Source organism: Pelodiscus sinensis, chromosome 15 (genome assembly GCF_052426305.1).
Source record: "Pelodiscus sinensis isolate ZL-2025 chromosome 15, ASM5242630v1, whole genome shotgun sequence".
Taxonomy (NCBI): domain Eukaryota; kingdom Metazoa; phylum Chordata; order Testudines; family Trionychidae; genus Pelodiscus; species Pelodiscus sinensis.
Genome location: NC_143066.1, coordinates 12,917,158 through 12,943,631, shown reverse-complemented (window position 1 = coordinate 12,943,631; position 26,474 = coordinate 12,917,158). Strand labels below are relative to the sequence as shown.

Sequence of the window (26,474 nt, the reverse complement as noted above, 5' to 3'; positions counted from 1 at the left end):
ATGCTATAATTCTTGCTTTTCCTTTATAAGGTGATCATATTCAGATAGTCTTAGAGCAAATTCATTTATCTGTTAATTTATGAATCAGTAGAACTTCACTTCTAACTGTATGTAGTTTGACAGGTCTAAGAATAGTCATTTAGAAATTACTAACTACATATGTATTGTATTTAACAAAGCTCAGTGTGGTCTATTAAGTGTAATGCTATATAGGAAAGTACATATATCTGTTAGGAATTAAATAAATGTGTTATGCATTAGTACCACACTTAAAATTAATCAACAAGAGTTTGCTTACACAGGAAATTTACCAGCAGTCCTATAATGGTATAGTTAACAGCTCTATAGCTAAAATTCACTGTGTGGACACTCTTACTTGGGAATAAAAATACAGAGTAAGAGTGCCTTTTTCTGGTATTGCTTGTGTTGTTTTGAACTTTTTCCATGTAAACAAGCATTAAGTCACTGATCATTTTTCTTCTTCTTAGCTGGAGATACAGATGATCCACCAAGAATTACTCAAAATCCTGTCATCAATGGGAATGTAGCTATGGCCGATGGACATAACAACACAGAAGAAGACATGGAAGATGGTATGTAAATATGACGTGAAAGTGTTATTGGAAACAGACCTTGTCTTTTATTTTATATTTGTATAGAGTCCAGTAAAATGGACACAGCAGCATCATTAAGGCATTTGAGTGCTGCTCTAGTAACACTGACTTTTAAAAAAAATTCAAATAATGGTGTTATTTCGGTTGAAGTGTTATTTCTTCACCAATTTCTATATGGAATTTCTTTTTAGAGTAATCATTTTTCAAGACTGGGGATCCCAAAAGATACAAGCTAAAAAAATAGGCTTGTTGTAGATGTCTTGTAACCGGTTGGATCACAGAAGTCTGTTTGGGGTTGTCACGTGATGTGCTGATGAAGCCACTGAGCCTGCCTTTTTGTCCTCTGGGGCTACCTCACTACCTTGTACTTCTGGCCAAAAGCTCTGGTCTCCCTTCGGCAATGCACAGAGTTGGGGTTACCGCCCGCCTCCAGAGCAACACAGACGCTGAACCAGCTCAGCCACCTATAATGCCATTGACAGCATCCAGGAATCCAATCCCCCAAAAGGAGCCAAAATCCCAAATAAATCTGTCTTGCCCTGTGTAAAAGTTTTACAGAGAAAGCTCATAAAAATGTCCATCCACCCTCTTGATCAGAGAGAGGGCAGAGTGATTGCCCCCTCCCCCTCCATTCCCAGGTAAGTTATTTACACTAGGGATCGTAGAATCATAGAATACTAGGACTGGAAGGGACCTCAAGAGGTTATCGAGTCCAGTCCCTTGCCCTCCTGGCAGGTCTCAGTACTGTCTAGACCATCCCTGATAAACATTTATCTAACCTACTCTTTAAAAATCTCCACAGATGGAGATTCCACAACCTCCCTAGACAATTTATTCCAGTGTTTAACCACCCTGACAGGAAGTTTTTCCTGATGTCTAACCTAAATCTCCCTTGCTGCCCACAAGTTTAATCCCATTGCTTCTTGTCCTATCCTCAGGCCAAGGAGAACAATTTTTCTCCCTCCTCCTTGTGAGACCATTTTAGATACCTGAAAGCCACTATCATGTCCCCTCTCAATCTTCTCTTTTCCAAACTAAACAAGCCCAGTTCTTTCAGTCTTCCTTCATAGGTCATGTTCTCTAGACCAGTGGTCCCCAACGCGGTGCCTGTGGGCGCCCTGGCGCCTGCTGGGGCATTTGTGTGCGCCCGCTGACAACCTGGGCCGGCCCCGGCGCGCGGCTTGGGCGGCGGCGCCAGCCCCGGGCCCACGGCACAAGGCACTCGGGTGGCCCCGGCCCCGGGGCACATGCCGGTGCCGGGTGCAAGTGCATCCCCACCCCTGGCGTGCTCCAGGATGCGTGGCCCCACTCCCTGGGCTCCCAGCGGGTGAGTGGCCCCACCCCTTGGATGCCCGGCGCATGAGTGGCCCTGTCTGTAAAGGTTGGGGACCACTGCTTTAGACCTTTAATCATTCTTGTTGCTTTTCACTGGATGTAATAGTGCAGTTGATTAACCGATAAGCAAAAGCTTATAGGTTAATGCTATAGACTACACGCATTCTCTCCCCCCTCCACACCTCCTCAGTCAGTAAATTTTTTAGCAGGCTGGCCAGCAGCCCGGCTCAGTCCTGGCTTGCGATGGGTCCAGGACCTACCTTTGCTGTAGCTCTGCATTTAAAGAGTATTAGGAGCCAGGCAGACAGACAGCTCAGCTCAGTTCCAGCTCGCATTGGGTCCAGGACTCAGATTCCCCCTCCCCCCCACCCCCCGATAAGGGCTGCTGCCTCTATCATAGGCAATAGCACAGGGTTATAGCCAGCTGGTCCACGTGAGGAGCTAGTTTTTAAACTAGCTCCCCTCGCAGACCAGCTTCTGCCTGGCATCGCACACTGGCAGGGGTGGCCATGATAGGTTGCACGACCTGTTATGCATATTCATATTCAAAAGCCAATTTTCATAAAGCATAGAGGTCAATGATAATATATCTGTTTTAAATCTTACCAAAGAGTGATATTATGCATGATCATTAAAATTCATCACACATCACTTATTGTGACAAATACAGTACATTGAATTACTTTGCTTCATCCCTGCAACTGTCCCAGTGGGCATTTCCAGTAGAGTGTACATCATGATCTTCTTGTGTTTTGCTAAGTAGGCAAATAACAATTGTAGATAAGTAGGGATGTTAAAATGGTTAGTTGATTAAAGAAGAGCATTGAGCCAGTTAACCATTTTGGCTCTGCTTCTGTAGCCTGGTCCTACTGCGACCACAACCATAGGGTCCCCCATGGCCATGAGGTTTCACTGCCCAGTCCACTGGCACCTCTATGGCTAGGGCTGCTCCTGCCTAATGCAGCTGGCCACTGGCGGACTTCCCTACCAATGGTAGGTTAACTGGTAAGCATAACAGTAAGCCTCATGCTTACCGGTAAACTGTTTAACATCCCTATAGACAAGTTTTATATTTATGTGTCAGTACACTGGTGACCCTTCTTGGAAGTGGACGTCACCCTAACGGTCCATACTTTTAGAACGTCAAATGCTGTGTGGGAAGTAATTGGGAACGTCAGCTAGTGAAAAATGTTAATGGGCTACTTATTTAGTGAGCTGTCCTGTTGGGTGTATATTATATCCGTAATCTCCCTTGATTTCTGATTCATTTGAGTGTAATTCAAGATTTTGTTTTGACATATAAAACCTTTAATGGTTAGAATACTGGCCACACTAAAGAGTTGTGTTGTGTGGGTGGTAAAAAAGAGCATTTTGCCTGAAACCCTAACCAGCTGATGATAGTATGTTAAATTATCGTTACCACTGGTAGTGTTTAAGGGTTATTTAGTATTGTCTTACAGAAGGCAGTAGCACAAGCTGCAGAGAGAGGAGAAAAAATTAAATATTCTTTGTCTTTAGTCAAATAGCTCAAAAGGGAATCAATGAGTTTATATAAAATTATAACTTTCATATGTACATGTCAGAATAAATCAAGCAAAAGGGAATCAGATTTAAAAGAGACTAACTGTGAGCGCAACTAACAAGGAAGTCAGATACTCAAACTGCTTCCTCTTCGTTAGAATGCCTTTGACTTTGTGTGAAAGCTAAAGGTAATGGCTTTAAAGACAGGAAAGCATAATCTTTTAACTATAAGCATGGACATACTGACAAATAAAATATATGCTGGCAATTTGCGCATTAAGGATTTGTCCTAATAAAATATCTCTTTTTGTTCATATGTATCAGTCTCCCTCACCTATATTACGTGGTACAATGAAACTTAGGCAATACAGCTGATTCTTCTCAAACATTCTGGTGTAGAGGGATGTAGAATTTTTTCAAGATTTTACTCTTATTTTTGTTCTATTGTCAGATCTCACCGAATGTTGAATGTTGATAACCATTTGGCAGTGTGTATAGGTTCCCTCTGAGTGTTGCTCTGGCTCTGTATGTGTAGGTAGCATAGCAAATCTCAAAAGAACCCTTAATGACCACAAAGTCAGATAAGATGTGAAATAGAGCCGGGTTTGGGCGATCTGCGCATGTGCAGAACAGTGGACAGCGTGGCTGGCGAGTGGGGCTTGCCGCAGTTCGGCGAGCCCTGCTTATAGGATAGTCGACTAGTCACTTACATATTTAGTGTGAGCTAGGTGTATTGTCAGAAAAGCACGGTCTCTGTTCCCCGATCAGATGTCTACAGTTCTGGTAGTATATGAGTGCCCTCTGACAATGGACCAGTTCAGTCAGCAGCAGGCCTTTCCACTGCCCCCAAGGCCAGACAAGGACAGTCCCTATGAGATACGTCTTTATACACAGATACAAATAAGTTACCCACAATTCCTGGCATATCAGGCTATCACCATCTGATATACCTTATACATGTTGGTATCCATGCTGTCATGCTGACCCTTTCCTGAGCATGCAGTAAGCTGAGCAGCATGTTCTTGTTATCTATGGGGAGTGGGTTGGTACCAAGATGTTTCCTAAGAGGGAGTGTACTGTTACTACCTTTAAGGAATGTGTTTGCGCACAAAGCCTGTGCCTAGTACTTCTTAAGGATACTTGTTTCTGCAGTATGTTTTGAGGAACAGCTAGCCAAAAACTCAAAGAAATAACAAAATGTTTTTTAAGTACATTAGAAGCAGGAAGCCTGCTAAAAAACCTGTGGGTCCCCTAGATGATCAAGCTATAAAAGGAGCAATCAAGGACGATAAAGCCATTGTGGAGAAACTAAATGATTTCTTTGCTTCAGTCTTCATGGCTGAGGACGTTGGGGAGATTCCTGAATCTGCACCGTCCTTTGTGGGTGATGAATCTGAGGAACTGTCCTGGATTGAAGTGTCATTAGAGGAGGTTTTGGAACAAATAGAAAAACTTAATGTTAACAAATCTCCGGGACCGGATGGCATTCATCCAAGGGTTCTAAAAGAACTCAAATGGGAAATTGCTGAGCTATTATCTGTGGTTTGTAACCTATCCTTTAAATCAGCTTCCGTGCCTAATGACTGGAAGGTAGCCAACATGACACCAATATTTAAAAAGGGCTCTAGAGGCGATCCTGGCAATTACAGACCGGTAAATCTAACTTCAGTTCTGGACAAATTAGTCGAAACAATAGTGAAGAAAAAAATTGTGAAGCATGTAGAAGAACATAATTTGTTGGACAAAAATCATCATGGTTTCTGTAAAGGGAAATCCTGTCTTACTAATCTGTTAGAGTTCTTTGAAGGAGTTAGCAAACATGTGGACAAGAGGGATCCAGTAGATACAGTATACTTGGATTTTCAGAAAGCCTTTGACAAGGTGCCTCACCAAAGGCTCTTGTGTAAGTTACATGGCCATGGGATAAGAGGGAAGGTGCTTTCTTGGATTGAGAACTGGTTAAAAGACAGGAAACAAAGGGTAGGAATAAATGGTAAATTTTCAGATTGGAGAGGGGTAACTAGTGGTGTCCTCCAAGGGTCAGTTCTGGGACCAATCCTTTTCAACTTATTCATAAATGATCTGGAGAAAGGGGTAAGCAGTGAGGTAGTAAAGTTTGCAGATGATACAAAACTGTTTAGGATAGTCAAGACAGAAGCAGACTGTGAGGGACTCCAAGAAGATCTCACCAAACTGAGTGATTGGGCAACAAAATGGCAAATGAAATTTAATGTGGATAAGTGTAAAGTAATGCACATCGGGAAAAATAACCCCAACTGTACGTACAGTATGATGGGGGCTAATTTGGCTACGACAAATCAGGAAAGAGATCTTGGAGTTATCGTGGACAGTTCTCTGAAAACTTCCACGCAGTGTGCAGCGGCGGTCAAAAAGGCAAATAGGATGCTAGGAATTATTAGGAAAGGGATAGAAAATAAGACCCAGAATATCTTACTGCCCCTGTATAAAACTATGGTATGCCTACATCTTGAATACTGTGTACAGATGTGGTCTCCTCACCTCAAAAAAGATATTTTGGCCTTGGAAAGGGTTCAGAAAAGGGCAACTAAAATGATTAGGGGGTTTGGAATGGGTCCCATATGAGGAGAGGTTAAAGCGACTGGGACTTTTCAGTTTAGAAAAGAGGAGACTGAGGGGGGATATGATAGAGGTATATAAAATCATGAGTGGTGTGGAGAGGGCCGATAAAGAAAAGTTACTTATTAGTTCCCTAAATAGAAGAACTAGAGGACACCAAATGAAATTAATGGGAAGTAGGTTTATAACTAATAAAAGAAAGTTCTTCTTCACACAGCGTGTAGTCAACCTATGGAACTCCTTGCCAGAGGAGGCTGTGAAGGCTAGGACTATAATAGAGTTTAAAGAGAAGCTAGATAATTTCATGGAGGTTAGGTCTATAAAAGGCTATTAGCCAGGGGATAAAATGGTGTCCTTGGCCTCTGTTTGTCAGAGGCTGGAGAGGGATGGCAAGAGACAAATCGCTTGATCATTGTCTTCGGTCCACCCTCTCTGGGGCGCCTGGTGCTGGCCACTGTCGGCAGACAGGATACTGTGCTAGATGGACTTTTGGTCTGACTCAGTACGGCCATTCTTATGTTCTTATGTTCAGTATCAGCCCTGCTTTTATCCAATTCTTTGAGCAGGGCCTGCCTCTTGCTCACAGCTCAACTTTGCTTTATATTAGCAAAATCTTGATTACTTTTACCTACCCCTAAAGCCTTACACCAGGCCCATGATACATGGGCTTATGTTTCAGGCTCTCTTCTTACTGCATGTACTAATAAAATGAGTGTGAAGGAAGTGTTCTGGTCTTGAAAGAACTAACAAATGTATGAGGGAAAACTTTGTGATACAAAAGCTCTGTCCTGTTCTCATAAATCAGGGGCATTATGTGATGATTGACCAAGCTGAGAAGCATTCTTTACATAGTCTAGCTACACAGAAAATACATGACTCTTCTACTAAAATAATGATAGAAATGTAGCCGTGTTAGTCTGGTGTAGCTGAAACAAAATACAGTACTATGTAGCACTTTAAAGACTAACAAGATGGTTTATTAGATGATGAGCTTTCGTGGGCCAGACCCACTTCCTCAGATCAAATAATAGTCTCCTATAGACAATCACCTAACCTCAAGATGATTCTTACCAACAACCACAGGACATACCACACTAATACCAACCCTGGTACTTTCCCTTGCAACAAACCCCGCTGCCAGCTTTGTCCACATATTCACTCTGCTGACACCATTATTGGGCCTAACCAAGTGAGTTATAAGATCAAGAATACATATTCCTGCGCATCCAGAAATATAATCTATGCTATCATGTGCCGAAAGTGTCCGTCTGCTATGTACATTGGACAAACGTCTCAGACACTTCGCCAAAGAATCAATGCCCACAAAACAGACATTAGACAAGATCACAAAGAAAAAACAGTTGCTTGTCATTTCAACCAGAAAGGACACTGTCTGAATGACCTGCTAACCTGCATCCTACTTCAGAAGACATTCAAATCTGCACTTGAAAGGGAATCCTCTGAACTGGCATTCATGTTAAAATTCGACACTCTCCGCAGAGGAATTAACAAAGACTCCAACTATCTTACACATTACAAAGATAGCTTCCCCAATTATCACCTCTAATACTGTTAACTCACAAACATCTTCCTTTCCCCACCTCTAATATCATTAACTCACTGGCATTCACCTTCCTTCCCCCCCCCCCCCCCATCCCCCTTCTGTTCTGTAATGTGATTTGTCCTTTTCATGTGTGTTCATTTTTTTTAAATTGTATCCTTTGGTATATATGGTTGTGACTATTTTCTTCCATTATTTGATCTGAGGAAGTGGGTCTGGCCCACGAAAGCTCATCATCTAATAAACCATCTTGTTAGTCTTTAAAGTGCTACATAGTCCTGTATTTTGTTTCTACTAAAATAAGTTTTATTTCAGGATTTTATTTTTAGGCTTTCTACAGCATTCTCAAAGAAGAACCTGGTGAGATTGAAAATCCCAGGAATGTGTGTTAAGTTCATTTACTAGATGGTCTGTTAATATTAGCTAGCCAAAGAGATCATAAGTAATGTGTTACAGTAGAATCTCAGAGTTACAAGCAGTTCAGGAATGGAGGTTGTCTGTAATTCTGAAATGTTATGGTTATTCTTTCAAAGGCTTACAACTGACAATTGACTTTATACAGTTTTGAAACTTTATTATGCAGAAGAAAAATACTGCTTTTAACTTAATTTATATGTAACAAGCACAAACAGTTGCCTTGTTTTTTTAGTAGATCATAGACTCATAGTACTAGAAGTCCAGGCAGTCATGGCAGGACTAAGCATCATCCAGGGTTCAGCAACCTATGGCTCACGAGCCATATATGTTGACTCTGCCACGATCTTTATTTGGCTCCTGGCTCAAGCATAGCCCCCCCCCTCCCCCCCCCAACAACAGGGAGGCCATGCTGGCACTACAGCCCTAAACCTCCCGCAAGATTGGAGACAGTGCTGGCTTCCTGTGGGTAGGCGGGGGCTCTGCACTGAATTAGGGATGTAATAGTATAGTTGATTAACCAATTAACTGGTAAGCTAAACCTTATAGGTTAATGCTATAGACTGTATGCATCTCCCCTCACCCCACCCCTTACCAGTAAATTTTTTAGCAGGTTGGCTAGCAGCCCAGCTCAGTCCCAGCTTGCACCAGGTCTGGGATTTACCCTTGCTGCAGCCCTGAATTGAAAGTGTATTAGGAGCGAGTTGGGCAGGCAGCTGGGCTCAGTTTCAGCTCCTGGGCCTTTCCTCCCCCCTCCCCCCCGGCATCTCTGATAGGGTCTGCTGCCACTCCAGGCTGCTGCCTCTGATACAGAGGCAATAACACAGGGTGGCAGGCAGCCAGTCCGAGAGGGGAGCTGGTATTTTAAACTGGCTCCTTTTGTGAGCCAGCTCCCACCTAGTACCGCATGATGCTGCCTCTGATAGAGACGCAGCAGCATGGAGTGGCCAGGGGCTCCCTGGGAACGGGGCCAGAGCACACTAGCTGCCAGCCCCACCCCCAGGGAGCATAGTCAACTGACAAATAAGAATTCATGAGGTTAATCGATTATTCAATTAACCAATATTTAACATCCCTACACTGGATTTGGCTTGTGGGGAAACGCGCACGCTGCTCCTTCCCTCCTAATAGCAATGCGTTCACTTCCTTATCCACACTGCCGTCTCTGTGCTCTGGGGAGGCAGGACACAGGAGCTGCACAGCCTCCCCCTGCCTGGTGACCACAAGAGAGAGTGCATCCGGTTGCACCGCATTTGGTGGTGATGCACATTGAGCATGCAGGCTCTGCGGGGGCGGCGGCTGGCTAAAATGGCGGCAGAAGATCCGGACTTTGAGGACAAGAAGTAGCTGGATTTCCTAAATGAGTAGCATGTGCACATTTTCCAGCACTTCCTGCAGATCTTGTCCAAGAGATACTCCTCTCAGGAGACGAACAGGTACTGGCCAAGCTGCTCCCCTGGACGGACAGATACCCACCAGCATCCTGCTCCTGTCCCCTCCTCCCTGGCTGGACACCTACCCCAACTTGTTCCTGCACCCTACCTCGCATCCAGATTGTGCACCTCCATCCCTATCCCACTTACTGGCAGCTCTGTCCTGCACACTGTACCTCTCATTTTGGCTCCAAGCTAGAGCCTAGGAGGGGTCCCCAAAATCCACAAAACCCTGGAATCCCATGGCCTGAGGCCTTGAACCTGAGTTCTCCCTGCCGCTGCCCCCACTATGGGGCTAGAGCACCAGGGGAGTGAGGTGTCTCAGTTGGGGGCAACATCAGTGGGGGCTGAAAGTTTTTGGAGGGATTGGTTTTTTGCTTCTCGATTGTGTGGTCCCTGACTGATTTTTGTGGGACAGTGGTCCCTGACATAAAAAACCTTCCCCACCCCTGTCATAAATAAAGACAATTTTGAAACCTTTTGTGTTGGGCATAATATTACTTTATTTAAAAATTAAGCCTGGCCAACAAGCCTCCAGTTGGGACCCAGCCTCCATCTGGCCACAGCATCATAACATTCCTGCACCCGCGCACACCCCAACCCTGAGCCCATCATGTACCTGAATCCTCTACCCTGAGCCCTTCATACAGCCAAACCCAGACTTCTGTGATAATACTCCTACACCACCCACACACCCCACCTTGTATTCTGAGCCCATAATACACTCAACCCCCCACCTTGAGCCCTTCATACATCCCAACCCAAACTTCTGCACCCCCACATCCTCAACCCCCGCCATAAGATTGACAGAAGACAGCGTGAATGCATGCATGACGCTGGATTTGACCAGTTATGGTGTAAACTTCAAAGAAATGTGTGAAAAGAGACAGCAGCAGAAGTCCCATTAAATAAAGTCTGTGAGTACAATGTTTCATTATGTCAATTATCAATAATACTAACTTGTATATTTTCAGTTATGCAAATGGTCATTCTTATATGGCTCTTTGTTGACCACTTGTTCTGAATTTTGATGTAGTTTGGCTCTTTGGTTTGAAAAGGTTGCCAACCGCTGATCTAGACTATCCCTGACAGGTGGTGTTCTAACCTGCTCTTAATAATCTCCAATGATGGAGGTTTCACAATCTCCCTAGGTAATTTATTCCAGTAGTTAATCAACTTTTTAGTTAGGAAATTTTTCCTGATGTCCAACCTAAACCTCCCTTGCTGCAATTTAGGCCCATTGCTTCTTGTCCTACCAGGAAAACAGTTTTTCTTCCTCCTTTTTCATGTATTTGAAAAAAGTTATCATGTCCCTGTTGTGACATCCCCTCCCCTGCATGCTTTATGAAAATTGGCATATGAGTTTGCATAATTCAAAGACTGTAGGCAAAATACATCATGAGACACATCATTATTAAAGTTGCAATCTGCTGAATGTATATATTATATGTCTGTAAGTAGAAATATAAAGTGTGAATCTGTTTATAATTCTAAATGTCCTAATGAGGGCCATTATTGATACTCCAGAAACATAATGGGTTGGTACTCAGACCAATAGTCTCTGAATGGCTTTTTTTTTTTCCTGCAGGCCCAAACTGTGGTTGGTCCTATAGAGGCTTGTAGCCAGGCCACCTAATGCTGGAACCCATTTTGTATCTTGTATTTTTCCACTCAAGATGAGAAAAGTATGAACTAAAAACAAAAAATTCCCACTTTGGGCAAAGGGGATATAAAAATATGAACTCCACTTACCACCCAAGATACCTGTTGGAAAGTTCTCCAAGATTAAACAGGGGGAAGGATCGGGCTGAAGTTAAGAGGCTGCCTAGCTTGCTAAAAATATGATTAGAACTGCAGTTAGGTTAAGAATTTGCATGTAACAAGTTTGTTAGTGTATTAGGTTTAATTAGCTTGTTTTATTTATTTTTGGCTTTGTAACTCACTTTGATGTGTTTTCACTTGCACTTACTTAAATCCTACTTTTTATACTTCATTATCAAGCCCGGTACAAATAGTTGTTATTGGGGGAGGTAGGGAGCCACCACTGTGCATCCTTCTCTTTTACTGGTAAGGAGAGCAAACATCTTAGGAGCTTTTACTGTGTATGACTTTGGGGCTTTGGTCCCTTTTGAGGGTTGTGTTCCTAGATGCTGTCAGGTTCCTATAGCTGAGCTCTCCCAGAGCTAAATGATTCAGCATCTGTGTTGCTCTGCTGGGGGGCTGTTACCCCAATTTTGTGTCTTTGCTGGGGCAGGACAGGTTGGTGGGGTGCCCCAGAGAGTAGATAGGCCGGCTCAGTGGCATGTTCAGCACAGTGGGTGACAACCCCAAGGGATGATTAAGTCTGTCACAGTTCCCTCTGGCTTCGTCTACACTGCACGGTTTTTGTGCAATGAGCCTTTTGCGGTAGAGATCTTCCTCAAAAACTTCTTGCGCAAAAGTGTGTCCAGACCTCATAGTGCATCGCAAAAGCAATGTGCTTTTGCACAAGAGAGCGTTCGCACTGCATGGACACTCTTGTGCAAGAAAGGTCTAATTACCATTCAGAGAATGGCCATCAGAGCACCTGTGCTTTTGCCTATAGGGGTTTCTTGCGCAAAAACCCCTCCGGAGCGTACAACACCTTCCTTTTTGCGCAACAGCTGTAGCACAATGGGGAGAGGAATAACTCTACCAGCAAAAGCCCTCTGTTTTGCTGAGTTACTTATGCAAAAACATGCTTGAAGCGTGGATGCTCCACCAGTTTTTGCGCAAAAAACTTGTAGACGTAGCCTCTCAGGCTTCTCTTTTCCATTCTAAACAAACATAGTTCTTTCTATCTTCCCTCATGGGTCATATTTTCCAGTTATTTTAGTCATTTTTGTTACTCTTTTCTGGGTCTTCTCCTATTTGTCCACATCTTTCCTAAAATGTGGTGCACAGAACTAGACACTGTACTCTAGTTGAGGCTTAATCAGCATGGGGTAGAGCAGAAGAATTACTACTTGTGTCTTGCGTATGACACTCCTGCTAATATTTGCCAGAATGTTTGGGTTTTTTTGCAGCAGTGTCAGACTGTTGACTCATATTTAGTTTGTGGCCCACTATGAGACCTGCGTCCCTTTCTGCAATACTCTTTCCTAGGTAGTCATTTCCCATTTTGTATCTGTGAAACTGGTTGTTCTTTCCCAAGTGGTATATTTGTCCTCATGGAATTTCATCCTGTTTACCTCAGATCATTTCTAATGTTTGGCCAAATCATTGTGAATTATAATTCTACCCTCCAAAGCAGATGCAATTCCTCCTAACTTGGTATCATCAGAAAACATTAAGTGTATTCTCTATTTCATTATCTAAATCATCATTGAAGATCTTGAACAGAACGCAGAACCAATCCCTACGGCATCTATGCCCTTCCATCATGACTGTGAACTAGGGTTGTAATAATGTAGTTGATTAAACAATTAACTGATAAGCAAAAGCTTATAGGTTAATGCTATAGACTACACACGTCCTCCCCTAAGTAAATTTTTAGCAGGCTGACCAGCAATTTGGCTCAGTTTTGGCTTGCAACGGGTCCGGGACCTACCCCTGCTGCTGCTCTGCATTTAAAGTGCATTAGGAGCTGGACTGGCAGGCAGCCTGGCTCAGTTCTGGCTTGTGACAGGTCTGGGAGCATAGACCCCTCTCCTCCAGATAGGGGCTACTGCCACCCTGCGCTGCTGCCTCTGTATCAGTTATCCATCCAGTTATGCATGCACCTTGTAGTAGTTCCATCTAGGTTGCATTTGCTTAGTTTGTTTGGGAAGATCATCTGAGACAATATCAAAAACTTAACTGAAGTCAAACATATACCATGTCTACTGCACCACACACATTCCACCCCTCCTCCCCATCCACAAGACTTGTTACCCTATCAATAAAAAGCTATCAGGTGGGTCTGGAAGAGTTTGCTCCTTACAAATCTGTGCTGACTGTTACTTATCACCTTATTCTCGTCTAGATGTTTACAGATAGTTTAGTAATTTATATTTAACACAGTACTGTGCTGTATTTGCTTTTATTGTTTTTTTTCTGCTGCTGCCTGTTTGCATAATTAGTATTCCAAAGGAAGTCTGGTTGACTATCTCTGAGGACCTATGAGTTCAGAACAGTTTGATCCAACTATTACATGCCATTGTAGTGAAAGGAAAAGCCTTTCTGTCTAGGGAAAAAGTCATCAAGATTAGGAATTATTGAAAGAAGTGCAATGTAAGAACAGGTACTCTGAGATTACTGACATATTTGGGAATCATAAAAGTTTATATGCAGACGTTGCAAGGGACTAGCGTATCTAACAACAATACAGTCTCTGTGAATATTTAAAATGTTATAAATTCTCTTTGATTTGTAAAACCTTTTTTATGTACCCTTGTTCTATATTTTTGAAATGTGTATTGTAGGGTGAAGAATATCTTCACATTATTAAATGCTATTTTTATTGTGTTATATTTTTATTTTACAGACACAAGTTGGCGATCAGAAGCAACATTTCAGTTTACCGTTGAGCGTTTCAATAGGCTTAGCGAGTCAGTCCTCAGCCCTCCCTGCTTTGTACGGAATTTGCCATGGAAGATTATGGTGATGCCACGATTGTACCCAGATAGACCACACCAGAAAAGTGTAGGATTCTTTCTTCAGTGCAATGCTGAATCTGATTCCACGTAAGAGCCTTTTAATATACAAACTCATATATGACATTATTTAATTGCATTGTAAGACCAACATCTGGTAAAATTATTTAGGCTAATATTTTCTAATGTCGAGGAGAGAACATTTACAAGCTTTTCAATCTCTGAATATTTTTCTACTATTCATAAACTTTTTACTTTCTATCTTCAAATCCCTACATCCCAAAAACTGATTCTTTGTTTAGACCTTCTTGGCCAGAAATTCCGGGTGGAACTCATCCATTCTTCTCTTGGACTTCGCAGAGCAATCAGTTGGGGTGGAGCACACTGCTTTACCATTGCCAGCCTGCTGACCTGGGAAAAGATGATTCCATGTAAAAATGCTACTAAACATCCCCATATATCTATGATATAACAGATGCTCGGTAAACGAAGCAGGACAAGCATTTATTGCTAGTATATTGAGTGGGTTTCTACCCTTCCACAGTCCATGGGATTAGAAAGAAACTTTAGAATCATAGAATCCTAGGGTTGGAAGAGTCCTCAGGAGGTCATCAAGTCCAGCCCCATGTCTAAAGCAGGACCAATCCCAACTAAATTATTGCAGCCAGGGCTTTGTCAAGCGGAGACTTAAAAACCTCTAGGGATGGAGAGTCCACCACCTCCCTAGGGAACCCATTCCAGTACTTCACCACCCTCCTAGTGAAATAGTTTTTCCTAATATCCAACCTAGACCTCCCCCGCTGTAATTTGAGACCATTGCTCCGTGTTCTTCCATCCATCCTTCAGGGGGTGGGGCCAGCAGCCAGTGCACTGCCAGCCCCCAGTCCCACTCCTGGGGAGTCCCCTGCCAGCCTGCTCTGCTGCCTCTGTATCCCAAAGAGTAAACCCCATCATTTCCAGAGTAGGCATCATAAATATTTAGTATTAGCCACACCAGCCTTAGCTGTTTTATTACCCATTGTCAAGCACAGCACATTACACCAATTCACCTGACATTTTAATAAAAGAATTCTGCATTTGTAAAGACAAGACATTCTTGTGTTGAGAGAGACTGTTATCCAGTGCCTGTCAGTTATTGGACAAAATATTTGATTTGTAAGTTGTAGGCCCACCAGTTTATTGCAGAAACATTGTAGAAAACCACACCTCCTTTTATGCAGTTTCAGGTTTCTGACATAAAGAGTGTTTTGGGGGTGGGGGAAGGGACAGCAGAGGTATTGGAATGTGGGGTGGGGATCAGGGAAAGCATTGCCTTTCTCCTGAGACTGCATTGATACATGCTACTTTGTCGAGGAGCAAGTTTCCTCTGAAGTGCAATAGGTTCATTCTTGTATATCACATCACAGACCACTTCTAATTCAGTCTGAGGGATGGCAGTCAAAACAGTGTATTTTTGGTTTTCATGTTCTCTTGAAGTAGTGTTTTTCATCTCACCCTACATACCTATGGTACACTATGTTTGATGTGAATAGATATCCACAGTGAATTCTGAAAAGAAACTTCAGCAGACAGTGATTTCTCTCTTGGGGTATGTCTAGACTACAGGCTTTTGTTGACAGAGGCTTTGTCGACAGAGAGCATCTAGACCACATCCAGTTCTGTTGACAAAGCAAGCTGCTTTGTCAGCATGAGAGTGTAGACGCAAAGGACAGTGTAGATGCAATAACGCCTTCTGTCGACAGAACTATGTCAACAAAAGGCGTTATACTTCGTAGAATGAGGTTTACCACCGTTGACAAAACTGCCGAGTGCTGTTGACATTATGTCGACAGAACTCGGTGGTAGTGTAGACGCAGGTATGGTTTTGTCGACAAAAGTCCACTTTTGTCGACAAAACCCTGTAGTCTAGACACACTCTTGGTTACTATTTCTTAGCAATATTAATGATCTCTTTTCCTAAAAGGCTTCTAACCTTGCTTAAGGGGAATTGTAGTCAGCCTTAAAAAGAAAAAATCCTAGGCAGAATGACTTAAGACAGTGTGTAGCAGTTGCTTTCAGAGAGGTACGTAATCTAAAACAGGGGTGGGGAACCTTTTTTGGGTTAGGGACCACTGACCCACAGAAAAATCAGTCTGGGACTGCAGAATTGAGATGCAAAACCAAACAAACAAACAAATGCTCACTGTTCTGGCTCCTGACTGAGAAGGAAAAAGACACTCCCCACATTCCCTTCTCAAACCAGAGTCTAGAGGGCAGCCAGCCTAGTAGATTTTGTGTGTTCCAGCCTTGCGGGGGGGGAGAGGCTGGAGTGCCAGCAATGACTTCCCGATGCTGAGGTGGGGGAATGAGCCTCAGGAGCCAGATCTAGGCAAGCTGGGAGCTGGATCCAGCCACAGGACCTGAGATTCTCCACCCCACTCTAAAACCTAATTCCTGAATAAGTTACTGCCTTTCTGTCATTGCTTGGTATACAATGTGTCTTCCAAAAATCAAAAATTAATTCTTACCAGTGCTCCTGACGCCAATTAAACAAGCCTTAGAATCTAGTGAGGAACAAAAGTGAAGTAGACATCTGCGTACAAATAAAGACTTGGTGTACCAAGTAAAAATTGGTTTTCTATGACTGAAGAAAACAAAATTGAAATTTGTTTCAAATGTTATCTTTCAATTTTATAGGTCATGGTCCTGCCATGCACAGGCAGTTCTCAAGATAATAAATTACAAGGATGATGAAAAATCATTCAGTCGTCGTATTAGTCACTTGTTCTTTCATAAGGAGAATGACTGGGGCTTTTCCAACTTTATGGCATGGAGTGTAAGTAACAATATATTGGTCTTATAATAATGAGCTGTTACTGAGTTGGAGAGAGGTCAGTTCAATACATGAACTTGATCTTGTATTTCTTCCCACAGGTGATGTTTTAGTGTCTGAATGATGCTTGTGGTATCAGTAGGTTTCATATTGAAGATATTTATAAGTGCTGTTGTGCCTAGTAGTGCACATTCCTTTTTAGCTCTTTCATCTGACTTAATGATCTACACAGATCATTGACCCATCATTACTGATACTTAATAAAAATCATTCCATTAAGTTTCTATTAAATCTTATTGGTCACAATTACTGTCAAATTTAAGAGCAGCCTAGTTTTTTGGAGGTAAATTACTGATCCTATTATCCACAAGTAATGTAAATACTGTTTCAAAAACTGTCAAAGTCAGAATAAAGATTTTACACTGAGGTATTTAAAAATTATTTCAATACATTGAGCTCAGTATCATAGAGATTAATTGCTACCCTTCAATAATTTCTGTATCTAATGGGTAAAATAACTGTTTTGATGGTTGCTTACTTACTCAGAATCTGCAGATTTAATATCCAATATGGATTTTTTTCAGTATGTCCCCCATATTAGGATTCAGAAGATAGTTTTGCAGCAATTTAATATTCTCATTTCTGTTTTATAGGAAGTTACTGATCCTGAAAAAGGATTTATAGAGGATGACAAAGTTACTTTTGAAGTCTATGTTCAAGCAGATGCTCCACATGGAGTGGCGTACGTATCTTTAAAAAACAAAACAAAAAAACTCATGAGCAGAAATGCATAGTAAACAAATTTACAGAAAAGTCAACATTTAGAGCAATCATTTGAATTTTAGCTGAAGTATCTAGTTTTATTAGTTGTATATGGCACCATTCAAGAGAGGATCTCAAAGCACTTTTCCAACATTAATTGATGAAGCATCTCAAGGGAAATATACCCATTTTTCAAATGCTGCATAGAGATATTTGTGCCAGTACCTTCTCCATCTGTGTTGCGCAATGCAGTCTTCTGTAACTTCACTTAGTGCAAAACACTTCTCATTATGGGTTTGTCTACGAAGTTTTGTTGATGAAACTAATGCAGAAATTGACACAAGCAAAGTCACAGATCATGTCCACATTTGGAGCTCTATCATTGACAGCATGAGCAATGCACTGCGGGTATGTATCCCACAGTTTCTGGCAACACCATCTGTTGCTAGGTGTTGTGAGGACATGTGAATATGGAACTGCAAAATTTTCTGTCAGGTACTGCTTTGTGTCCCAGTCCTCCATTGTTTCCAGCTTCCTTTTGCACCATTTTTTCAACTGCAGTTCTTTGCTGTGCACTCTAGCATCTGCAGACCGAAAGGATGGATCTCACACTTTTCTCCCATACTGTTAAGCATCATAAGGATTGTACATGGCAGCGTTAATCTTGAAGTTACTGTCTGAAGAAAACTCAGAGGTGCCTGACATTCTGCATGATATGGACAGCAGCAATTTAGAATTGCGTTTGGCATTCGCGGTGCTGTTTCATAAGGTAGACAAGTGCTTTGGGATTAAGGAAACCAGCACTGAGTGGTGGGATCGCACCTTTATGCAGGTGTTGGGATGAAGAGCAGTGGCTGCAGAACTTTGGGATACATAAAGCAACCTTCCTGGGGTTGTGCACTGAGCTGGCCCTGGGCTGTGGCGCAAGGACACCAGAACAAGAGCAGCCCTCTCAGTAGAGAAGGATGTGGCAATTGCTGTCTGGAAGCTTGTTACTCCAGACTGGTACTAGTCCATCACAAATCAATTTGGAGTGGGGATGTCTACCATTGGTGCTGTATTACTGAAAGTGTGCAGAGCAATAAATTGCAATCCTGAAGATGTGTGCGTCATGCACCTTTCCAGACAATCCCACATTGATGTCTGTGAAACACCGATAGTGATGCACAAGCGCTTGCAACATTATGGATAAGAGTCACAGTCCTCCATAACAAAAAGTCTCTTGTGGGGTGGAAGCTTTTTGTCTCCGAAACAGCATTTTTTGCAACAAGTCACTTGCAATATATACATTCTCACTGTTTTGTCGCCTAAAGGCAGTTTTGGCAACAAAACTGTAGTGTAGAAAAGGTCTTAATATAAATTCATTTTATTTTTGAGTATAAACTGATATAGTTTTTGTCCTTGTGGTCTTGATGCTCTCGGTGTTAATATCACCATCAAACAATATAGTTGCCGCCATCAGCGGTTTGATTACCTAGTTTTAAATCTCCTTTTACTTTGTAAGTTTTAAAACTGCCTTATCTGATGCTCAGTACTGGATGCCACTTGTCATGAAGATGGTTGTGATGAACTGCAAATTTTAATTTAAAAATTGAATCTTAAATACAGATTAAATTTGTATCTAATGAAGTGCTTGTCATCCTCAGAGCCTTCAGAAAATCATAACAAGGAAGTTTAACAAAAAAACAGCCCTTCGTTTATAGGAGTATTAGAAGCCTAAAAGCATGTGGTGGCAGGCAGTTATGGCGTATAATCGGTTTTATACAGACAGAATATAATACTAAGCAGCAGAATATAATGATTTCTGCTAATGCAGCTGATTAGCCTAGAATGTATATTTTATAGAATTGTATTAGTTAGTTTTTATATTTATATATAAATAAAAAGACTAATATATAATATTAGTTTTAACCATTAACTGCTTTCCAGATGGGATTCAAAGAAGCACACAGGATACGTTGGGTTGAAGAACCAGGGCGCAACCTGTTACATGAACAGTTTGTTACAGACTTTATTTTTCACAAATCAACTACGTAAGGTAACTAAATAGTATTGTCATTTCCTTTCAAATATAAAAATAGCAAAAATGATATTTCAAAATAGCTTTTGTTCTAAATACCTTTCTACCATAGTAGTTCAGAGCAGCAATAAAGTAAATTCTGAATTTGCTTGTGTGGCGTTCTGACAGATCTGCTCCTGTCAGTGAAGATAAGTGTTTGGTTGCGTGCGTTTTTGTATGCTCCCTTAGTATATTATGCCAGCTCTGCACAGGTAGTTAGCATAATAGACTTCACGAGAGCCCCCAAAGACCACAGACTCAGATAAGATATGAAGACATCAAGTCAGGTTTATTGTTGAATGAAATACATTAATAGTTGTTGGTAACCAGATAGCCTCCGAACCCCTACATATTTGTACCCGGGACAATGGACACAGCTCAATCAGTAGTATGGATTTCACTGTCGTCCCCTACGCTAGCCAAAGAGTTTAGTGAGGTACCCCAACATTTATAGACAGAAATGATCAATCCGTGTTATGCTTTCACTCTTGTTTCAAACTGTTTTATAATGTAACCAGCTGGGTGTCCCTGTACTCTTCTGATGGAATGTATTTACATATTTCATGTGCTTTTAGCAGTGCTATCAGTTCTAGTGCCAAGAAACACTGACTTGCAGGTAAACATTTGCTTTTGACACAACCTGTTACTAATAGTATAACTCTTGCTTACTTTGGTTCAAGCACCAGGCCCGTGTTTCATGCTCTTTCTCCTAGACCTCCTAATAGGGATCTCAACATATAGTCGACTATACGATTAACTGATAAGCGTAGGTCTATGGGGAATTGGACTCTAAAATGGAGCCTGAGGGAGGGCTAATTGAGAAAAGACCATATTTCTTCCTTCCCCACCTTTTCCCAATAGCAGTCTAAGCTATGTCTACCCCGGCAATTGAACAACAAAACTTTTGTCATTCAGAATAATAAAATGACGCTATAGTGAAAGATAAAAGTTTTGCCAACAAGTGCTAGTGCGAACAGCACTTTGTCAGCAGCAGCACACTTCTGCTGACAAAGCTAACCCCACTCATTGGGGATAGATTTTGTTGGCAAAAGAGCCAATTCACTGTGGCTACGCTGCCCAGTTTTTAGAAACATAGCTGCGGTGACCCAGTTGTGTTGCTAAAAGCTGGGTAGTGTAGAAAAAACCTAAAATGACAGACCCCCAACTCCTCCTTATATAGCACCCTGACACTAAGTTATGGTAAGGGACAAGGCACTTCTTCCAGTGATGGTTCTTATCCATTCCACATTAGGTGAGTTTGACTGTCATATGCACAAGTGCTAGACATTTTTTCCCCTCAGCAGTATCTGTAGGGCAGTGGCTCTGGCAACCCTTGGAGTGGAGCATCAATGACATGGTAAAAGGGGAGCTATGCACTCCCCTCATCTTCAGTTCCTTCTTGTCGCCAGTGATTGTGCAACTGAATTGCTATGGTTTGGCCTGTTTGCTTTGGCCAATTTGCCCTGGTCCACAGGCTTTAAACCGTGTTTAGAGTTCACATATACTTTGACTGTTAGTGACACACACAAAAGATGCCTGAGGTGTTTAAGTGAGGGGCACATTCGCAAGAAGTTCAGTATTTTCAAATCATTCAAGCCTCGAATGAAGAAGGAAAGAGACATTCTCCTCAGAGCACCCTTAATGGAGTCAACGCTAACCCTGGCACTGGAGACCAGGTTGGACTCAGCTTCGATTGCTATGACTTCCCTTTGGAGTGCTCTGTGGGTGCTAGCATTGGGATGGCACCATTTCCCCACACTTTCTCTGGTCTGGAAGATGATGACTCTGTCCCTGTCTGGGCATCTCCATCCCAGTGCAGCATCTCCCAAGCCACGGTCTCATTAGCACTCCCTGGCTTGGAGCCTTCAAGTCTTGGATAGTGGAAGGAGGGTTTTGTGTGCCCCTTTCCATTCCCCTGTCTATGGGCATAGGAAACAGGACTCAGGATGACTCTCACCAGAGCTTTGGTGCAGACAGACTGAAGCTCCCGCCCCTTACCTGGGGCACCATGGTTGGTCCTCAACTTCTCCAAGACATTGACACTGCTCTCAGAACCACTAGATCGATCGGCATCATCCATCATCACACTAGTGTCAGTCTCCATCCCGTTGATGGAGGGACCTCCTGGTCACACAGGTCCCTGGGCCAGATGACCTATTCCAGATCCCAGAACTAAGTGAGTGTCGGGATGTGTAGGTGGCTGGATTCCTGGTGCCAATCCAGTAGCCACTCCCCAAAGTCCCAAGACCGAGACTTATCCTGCTAGGATAGATTGTCATGGGTCTGCAGTTCTCACTGCCCATCCAGATAGTCAGAGACTCTTCTACCTCTCCCCTGAGTCACTGGACAGGTCTCTGAGGCTGACAGCAAGCAAGAAATCCCTGGGACAAGAGCTGATGGTGCTTCCCTTGTTTACGATGACACTCCCCTTGGATGGCCACAGGGACAGTGGCCGATGTCCTGATTTCTCTGAAATGCATGGGAGTTCACCAGAACCTCAGAGCTCGACTTCAGGGGCTTTGGAAAGCCCATTGGTCTCTGATGCCCATCCTCCCAAACAGGTGTAAGGCCCTAAGAAGGACCTGGTACCATCCCAGGAGAGGTCAGTGAGCCAGCAATCCTTCAGAGTTTACAGCATTAGTATAGTCTTCCCTTGATGAGGCCATTACAAGGCTCCTGCACCTGGTATCACAGGATGTTGCAAAGATACACTAGGAACTCCTGAAACTTCATGCTGAACAGTTCCAGGAGCCAGCAGATACACTGTTTCATGTATTCCACAGCACCTGCCAAGGTGGCCTGCCCCATGTGTGAGGGAGTTTGAAAAATCACTACTGGTCTTTGGAAGACCCTCTCATCTTAACCATCTGAAGGAAATACTTTGTTCCAGCAAAAGTTCATGAGTACCTTTATACCCACCCTGCCACAAAGTACCTAGTGGTGGAGGCTGTTAATCAAAAGGAATGGCAGGAGCAAACAGGGTCAGTGCCTTCTCCAAGAAACTGGACTTTTGTTTGGTTGAAAAATTTCTCTCTTCCAGTCTGCAGTTAGAGGTAACTAACCTCCTTGGCCACTACGATTTTAACTTAACATGGCAGAGTTAGAGGAGACACTTCCTGAAGATTCAGGGAAGGTGTTCAGAGCACTGTTGGAAGAGGGAATGGTGGCAGCCAAAGCAGCCATCCAGTCAGCCTCCAATGCAATAGACAAAGCATCACTCACAGTGGTATCAGCCATTTCGATGGCCAGGCTTCCTGACTGCTCCTCTCCAGCTTGTCAGCGAAGGCCCAGTAGTCTATGCAGGACATTGTTTGACAGCCATGCTCTGTGTGCAGAATAAACACTAAATTATTTGGACTCCCATACTACCCTTAAAAACTAGTGGTTCTATGTTCCCATCCTTGCCCAGAAATAGTTCTGGCCCCAAAAGGAGCAAAGGCTATAAGCACTGGTAAGTCATCTCTCAACTTCAACCCAGTCATGCTAAGCCCACCCCAAGCAAAAGGCTAAGGTGCAGTTTTGAGGGTGCGCCCAAGGGTGACGTATCCGACTTCCCCATGGATCCGGTTTCTCCCCTCCACCACCATGCCCCCTCCTGTTTGGCAGCTGCTTTTTCCACTTCCTCCTGGTCTGGACCACCAAAATGTCAGACCACTGGGTTCTTGGGTACTGTTTCCCACAGTTATGCCCTTGATTTCCTTTACAACCTTCCCCTCCCCCCCACTACACTCCCTCTTCAGGAACTCCTCTCAGAGGAGTTGGGGATGGAGAAAGAAGTTCCATCCCTGTATCAGAACAGTGGGTTCTATTCCCATTATTTCCTAATCCCAAAATCCAAGGCATGTCTGTGGCCCATCTTGTAATTATCAGAGACCTCAGATAATTACAGAAGCTCAAGTGCTGCATGGTCTCCTTAGCCATCTCCATTCCAGCTCTGGATCCAGGAGACTGGTATGCAGCCCTCAACCTGATGGACTACATGCTTTCACATGGTGGTTTTTCCAGATCATAGACATTTTCTTTGATTTATGGTAGAGTTGCACACTACCACTTTATGATCTTCCCCTTTGGCCTGGCTATGGCACTGCAGATGTTTACCAAATGTATGGTGATGGTAGCAGCCTATATCAGGCGCTGGGGTGTCCAGATTGACCTGTACCTCAATGACCGGCTGGTCAAAGGCAGCTCGAAGTCCCAAGTCTACAGGGACATAGTGGTCCTTCTAGACATTTGCCCATCCTTGGGACTTTTAGTCAAAGACAAGAAGTCCATGTTAGTACTGGTTCAAAGGATAGAATTCATTGGAGTGGTACACAACTCAACCCGTGTGAGAGTGTTTCTACCCCTTGACAGATTGCAAGCCTCATAGCAAAAGTGTCCCAAATTCCCCTGACTACAGCTAGGGTCTGCCTGCACCCATTGGGCATTGACGTATGTAGTCCGTCACACCAGACTCCACATGTGGCCACTCCACATGTAGCTTGCACCCAGTCCTGGGACCACTTGGGCTAGGTTGTTACTATTGCCTTGCAAGGACTTATCACCCTGCAGTGGTGGATTGTTCTAGAAAACATTCAGGGAGTCCAGTTTGACAGTCTTGCTCCTTCTCTCGAACTAGCGTTGGATGCCTTAAATCTTGGCTGGGGCATGTACCGTGGCGCTCTCTGAACCAGGGCACCTGGACTCCAGAGAAAGCAAGATTCCACATAAATATCCAGCAGTTGAAAAATGCTCGTCTGGCCTGTGAGGTCTTCCTGCCATATGTGTTGGGCAAGGTAGAGCAAGACCTCGCAGACAACACTGCTTCAGTGTACTATATCAATAGGCAGGGAAGGAATACTCATCAGCTCTGTGTCAGAAGACACCCCTCCTCAGGTATTTGTACAACAGTCATGACATCCATCTAAAGGCTGGTCACCTCCCAAGAATTGACAATACTTTAGCAAATCGCTTCAGCAAACAGTTTTCTCAAGTTCAGGTGATTGCTCCATCTGGAAGTGACCCGTGTGATTTTTTTTTTCCAGAGTTAGGTGGTTTGTTTTTGTGGATCAGGCAAAATGGGAAGTACCATTGGTTTTGCTCCCAGTGGGGGCAGAGGCTCTCTCTCTCAAACACCTTTCACCAGTTGTGGTCCTTTCAGTCCCTCTCATTGGCTGGGACCTAATTCAGATTAAAGAGGATGAGGCTTGGGTGATCATGATCACTCCAGCATGGCCTTGACAGTGCACTCATGAACATGCCATTGTGTCCCCATGGCTCCTTTTACCAACCATCCAGACCCATTGTTGCAGGACAAAAATTGGCTCCTGCATCCCAATCTTGCATACCTGCTCAGAGGAAGTGTAGCAGGTCCTGCTGGGAAGCAAAAAACCATCCACAGGGCTGATATATCAGGCAAAGTGGACAAGGTTTTCCCACTGGGTGACGTGGTATCTTGCCAAATGCACTGCAGTGCAGATTGTTTTTGACTACTCATTGGCTCATCCTTCCATGAGATGCATCTTGTGGCCATCTCTGCTTTTCATGGCCTGATCCAAGGGCAGTCAGTCTTCCCCATGACATCATGGTGAGATTCCTGTGGGGGCTCAAGTGACTTTATCTGCAATTATAAGACATTCCTCAGTGGGACCTCAACATGGTCCTTTCCTGGATTGCAGCACCACCTTTCAAATCACTTGGTTCCTGCTCCCTTTCCTACCTGTCCTGAAAAGTTGTGTTCCTGGTGGTGAGATCTGTCTCCGAGATTGGAGCTCTAACCTCAGAGCTTCCATACACTGTCTTTTAAAAGGACATAGTCCAGTTGTGGCGTCTCCTCCTTGTGTTCCTGCCAAAAGTTGTTTCTGAGTTTCATGTGGACCAGGATATATTCCTGCCTGTGTTCTGTCCCATGCCTCACAAGACAATGGAGGAAAGACTTCTCCATAAACTAGATGTCTAGATGCCCTTGGCTTTTTACCTGGAGCAAACCAAGCCTTTATGTAGGTCAACACAGCTCTCCGTCTGTATGGCCAATTGAACAAAGGGTGTGAGGGTGTCTGCACAGTGGCTTTCCAACAAGATCACCTTATGCATTCCGACTGGGTATGAGTTGGCAAAGCTCCCTCCACCGTCAGTTGTCGAAGCTCACTCATCTAGGGCTTAGGCTTCTTTGAAGGACTCATGTGCCAGTCCAGGACATTTGTAGAGCCTCAATGTGGTCTTTGGTCCACCCATTCGCATCTCACTCAGCAAGCTAGAGATGATGTTGGGTTTGGCAGAGCTGTGCTGCAGTCAATACTGCCACCTAATGTGGAATGGACATGAGCAATCACTCAGATGATAAGAGTTTTGTAACTCGTGTTCGAGATGTTTTGCTCATGTTCATTCCACAAACCAGCCTCCAAAACCGAGTTTCTGAAAAGAAGGAACTGACGGTACCATGGAGGCACCACTGCAGTGGTCACCAGAGTATCCTACAGATACTACTGAGGGAAAAACTTCCGGCACTGGTGCATGTGGTGAGCACACATACCTAATGTGGAATGGACATGAGCAACACATCTTGAAGAAATCCAGTTGCAAAACAGGTAATTCTTTTTTCTCTCCTTTAGAAGTTAGAGGAGTAGAACTTTCAGCTTTTGTATTGGTCTGTGGCTAGGGAGATGTCTGATTAAATCTGAATCCACCACCATAATCTAAACAAGGCCTAGGGACAGAGCTTCTACCCTTGGGCCTTACTGGTGGAGCTCTCCTGCCCAGTCTTTAATTTCTGATTCTAGCTAGCAAGTTCAGTC

The 26,474-nt window shown here is 43.4% G+C and overlaps 1 protein-coding gene across 4 annotated transcripts in view; it reads left to right on the top strand.

Moving 5' to 3' along the window:
• The window catches only part of USP7 (ubiquitin specific peptidase 7), a 217,355-nt gene that overhangs the window by 115,035 nt on the left and 75,846 nt on the right, over nucleotides 1–26,474 (top strand). For all 4 annotated transcript variants that reach the window (XM_075899282.2, XM_006124597.4, XM_025185416.3 and 1 more), the window contains 5 exons: nucleotides 489–593; nucleotides 13,960–14,158; nucleotides 16,745–16,883; nucleotides 17,534–17,622; nucleotides 19,572–19,680. In XM_075899282.2, the coding sequence (XP_075755397.1) occupies nucleotides 489–593; nucleotides 13,960–14,158; nucleotides 16,745–16,883; nucleotides 17,534–17,622; nucleotides 19,572–19,680 (641 nt within the window). The remainder of the gene's footprint in view (nucleotides 1–488; nucleotides 594–13,959; nucleotides 14,159–16,744; nucleotides 16,884–17,533; nucleotides 17,623–19,571; nucleotides 19,681–26,474) is intronic.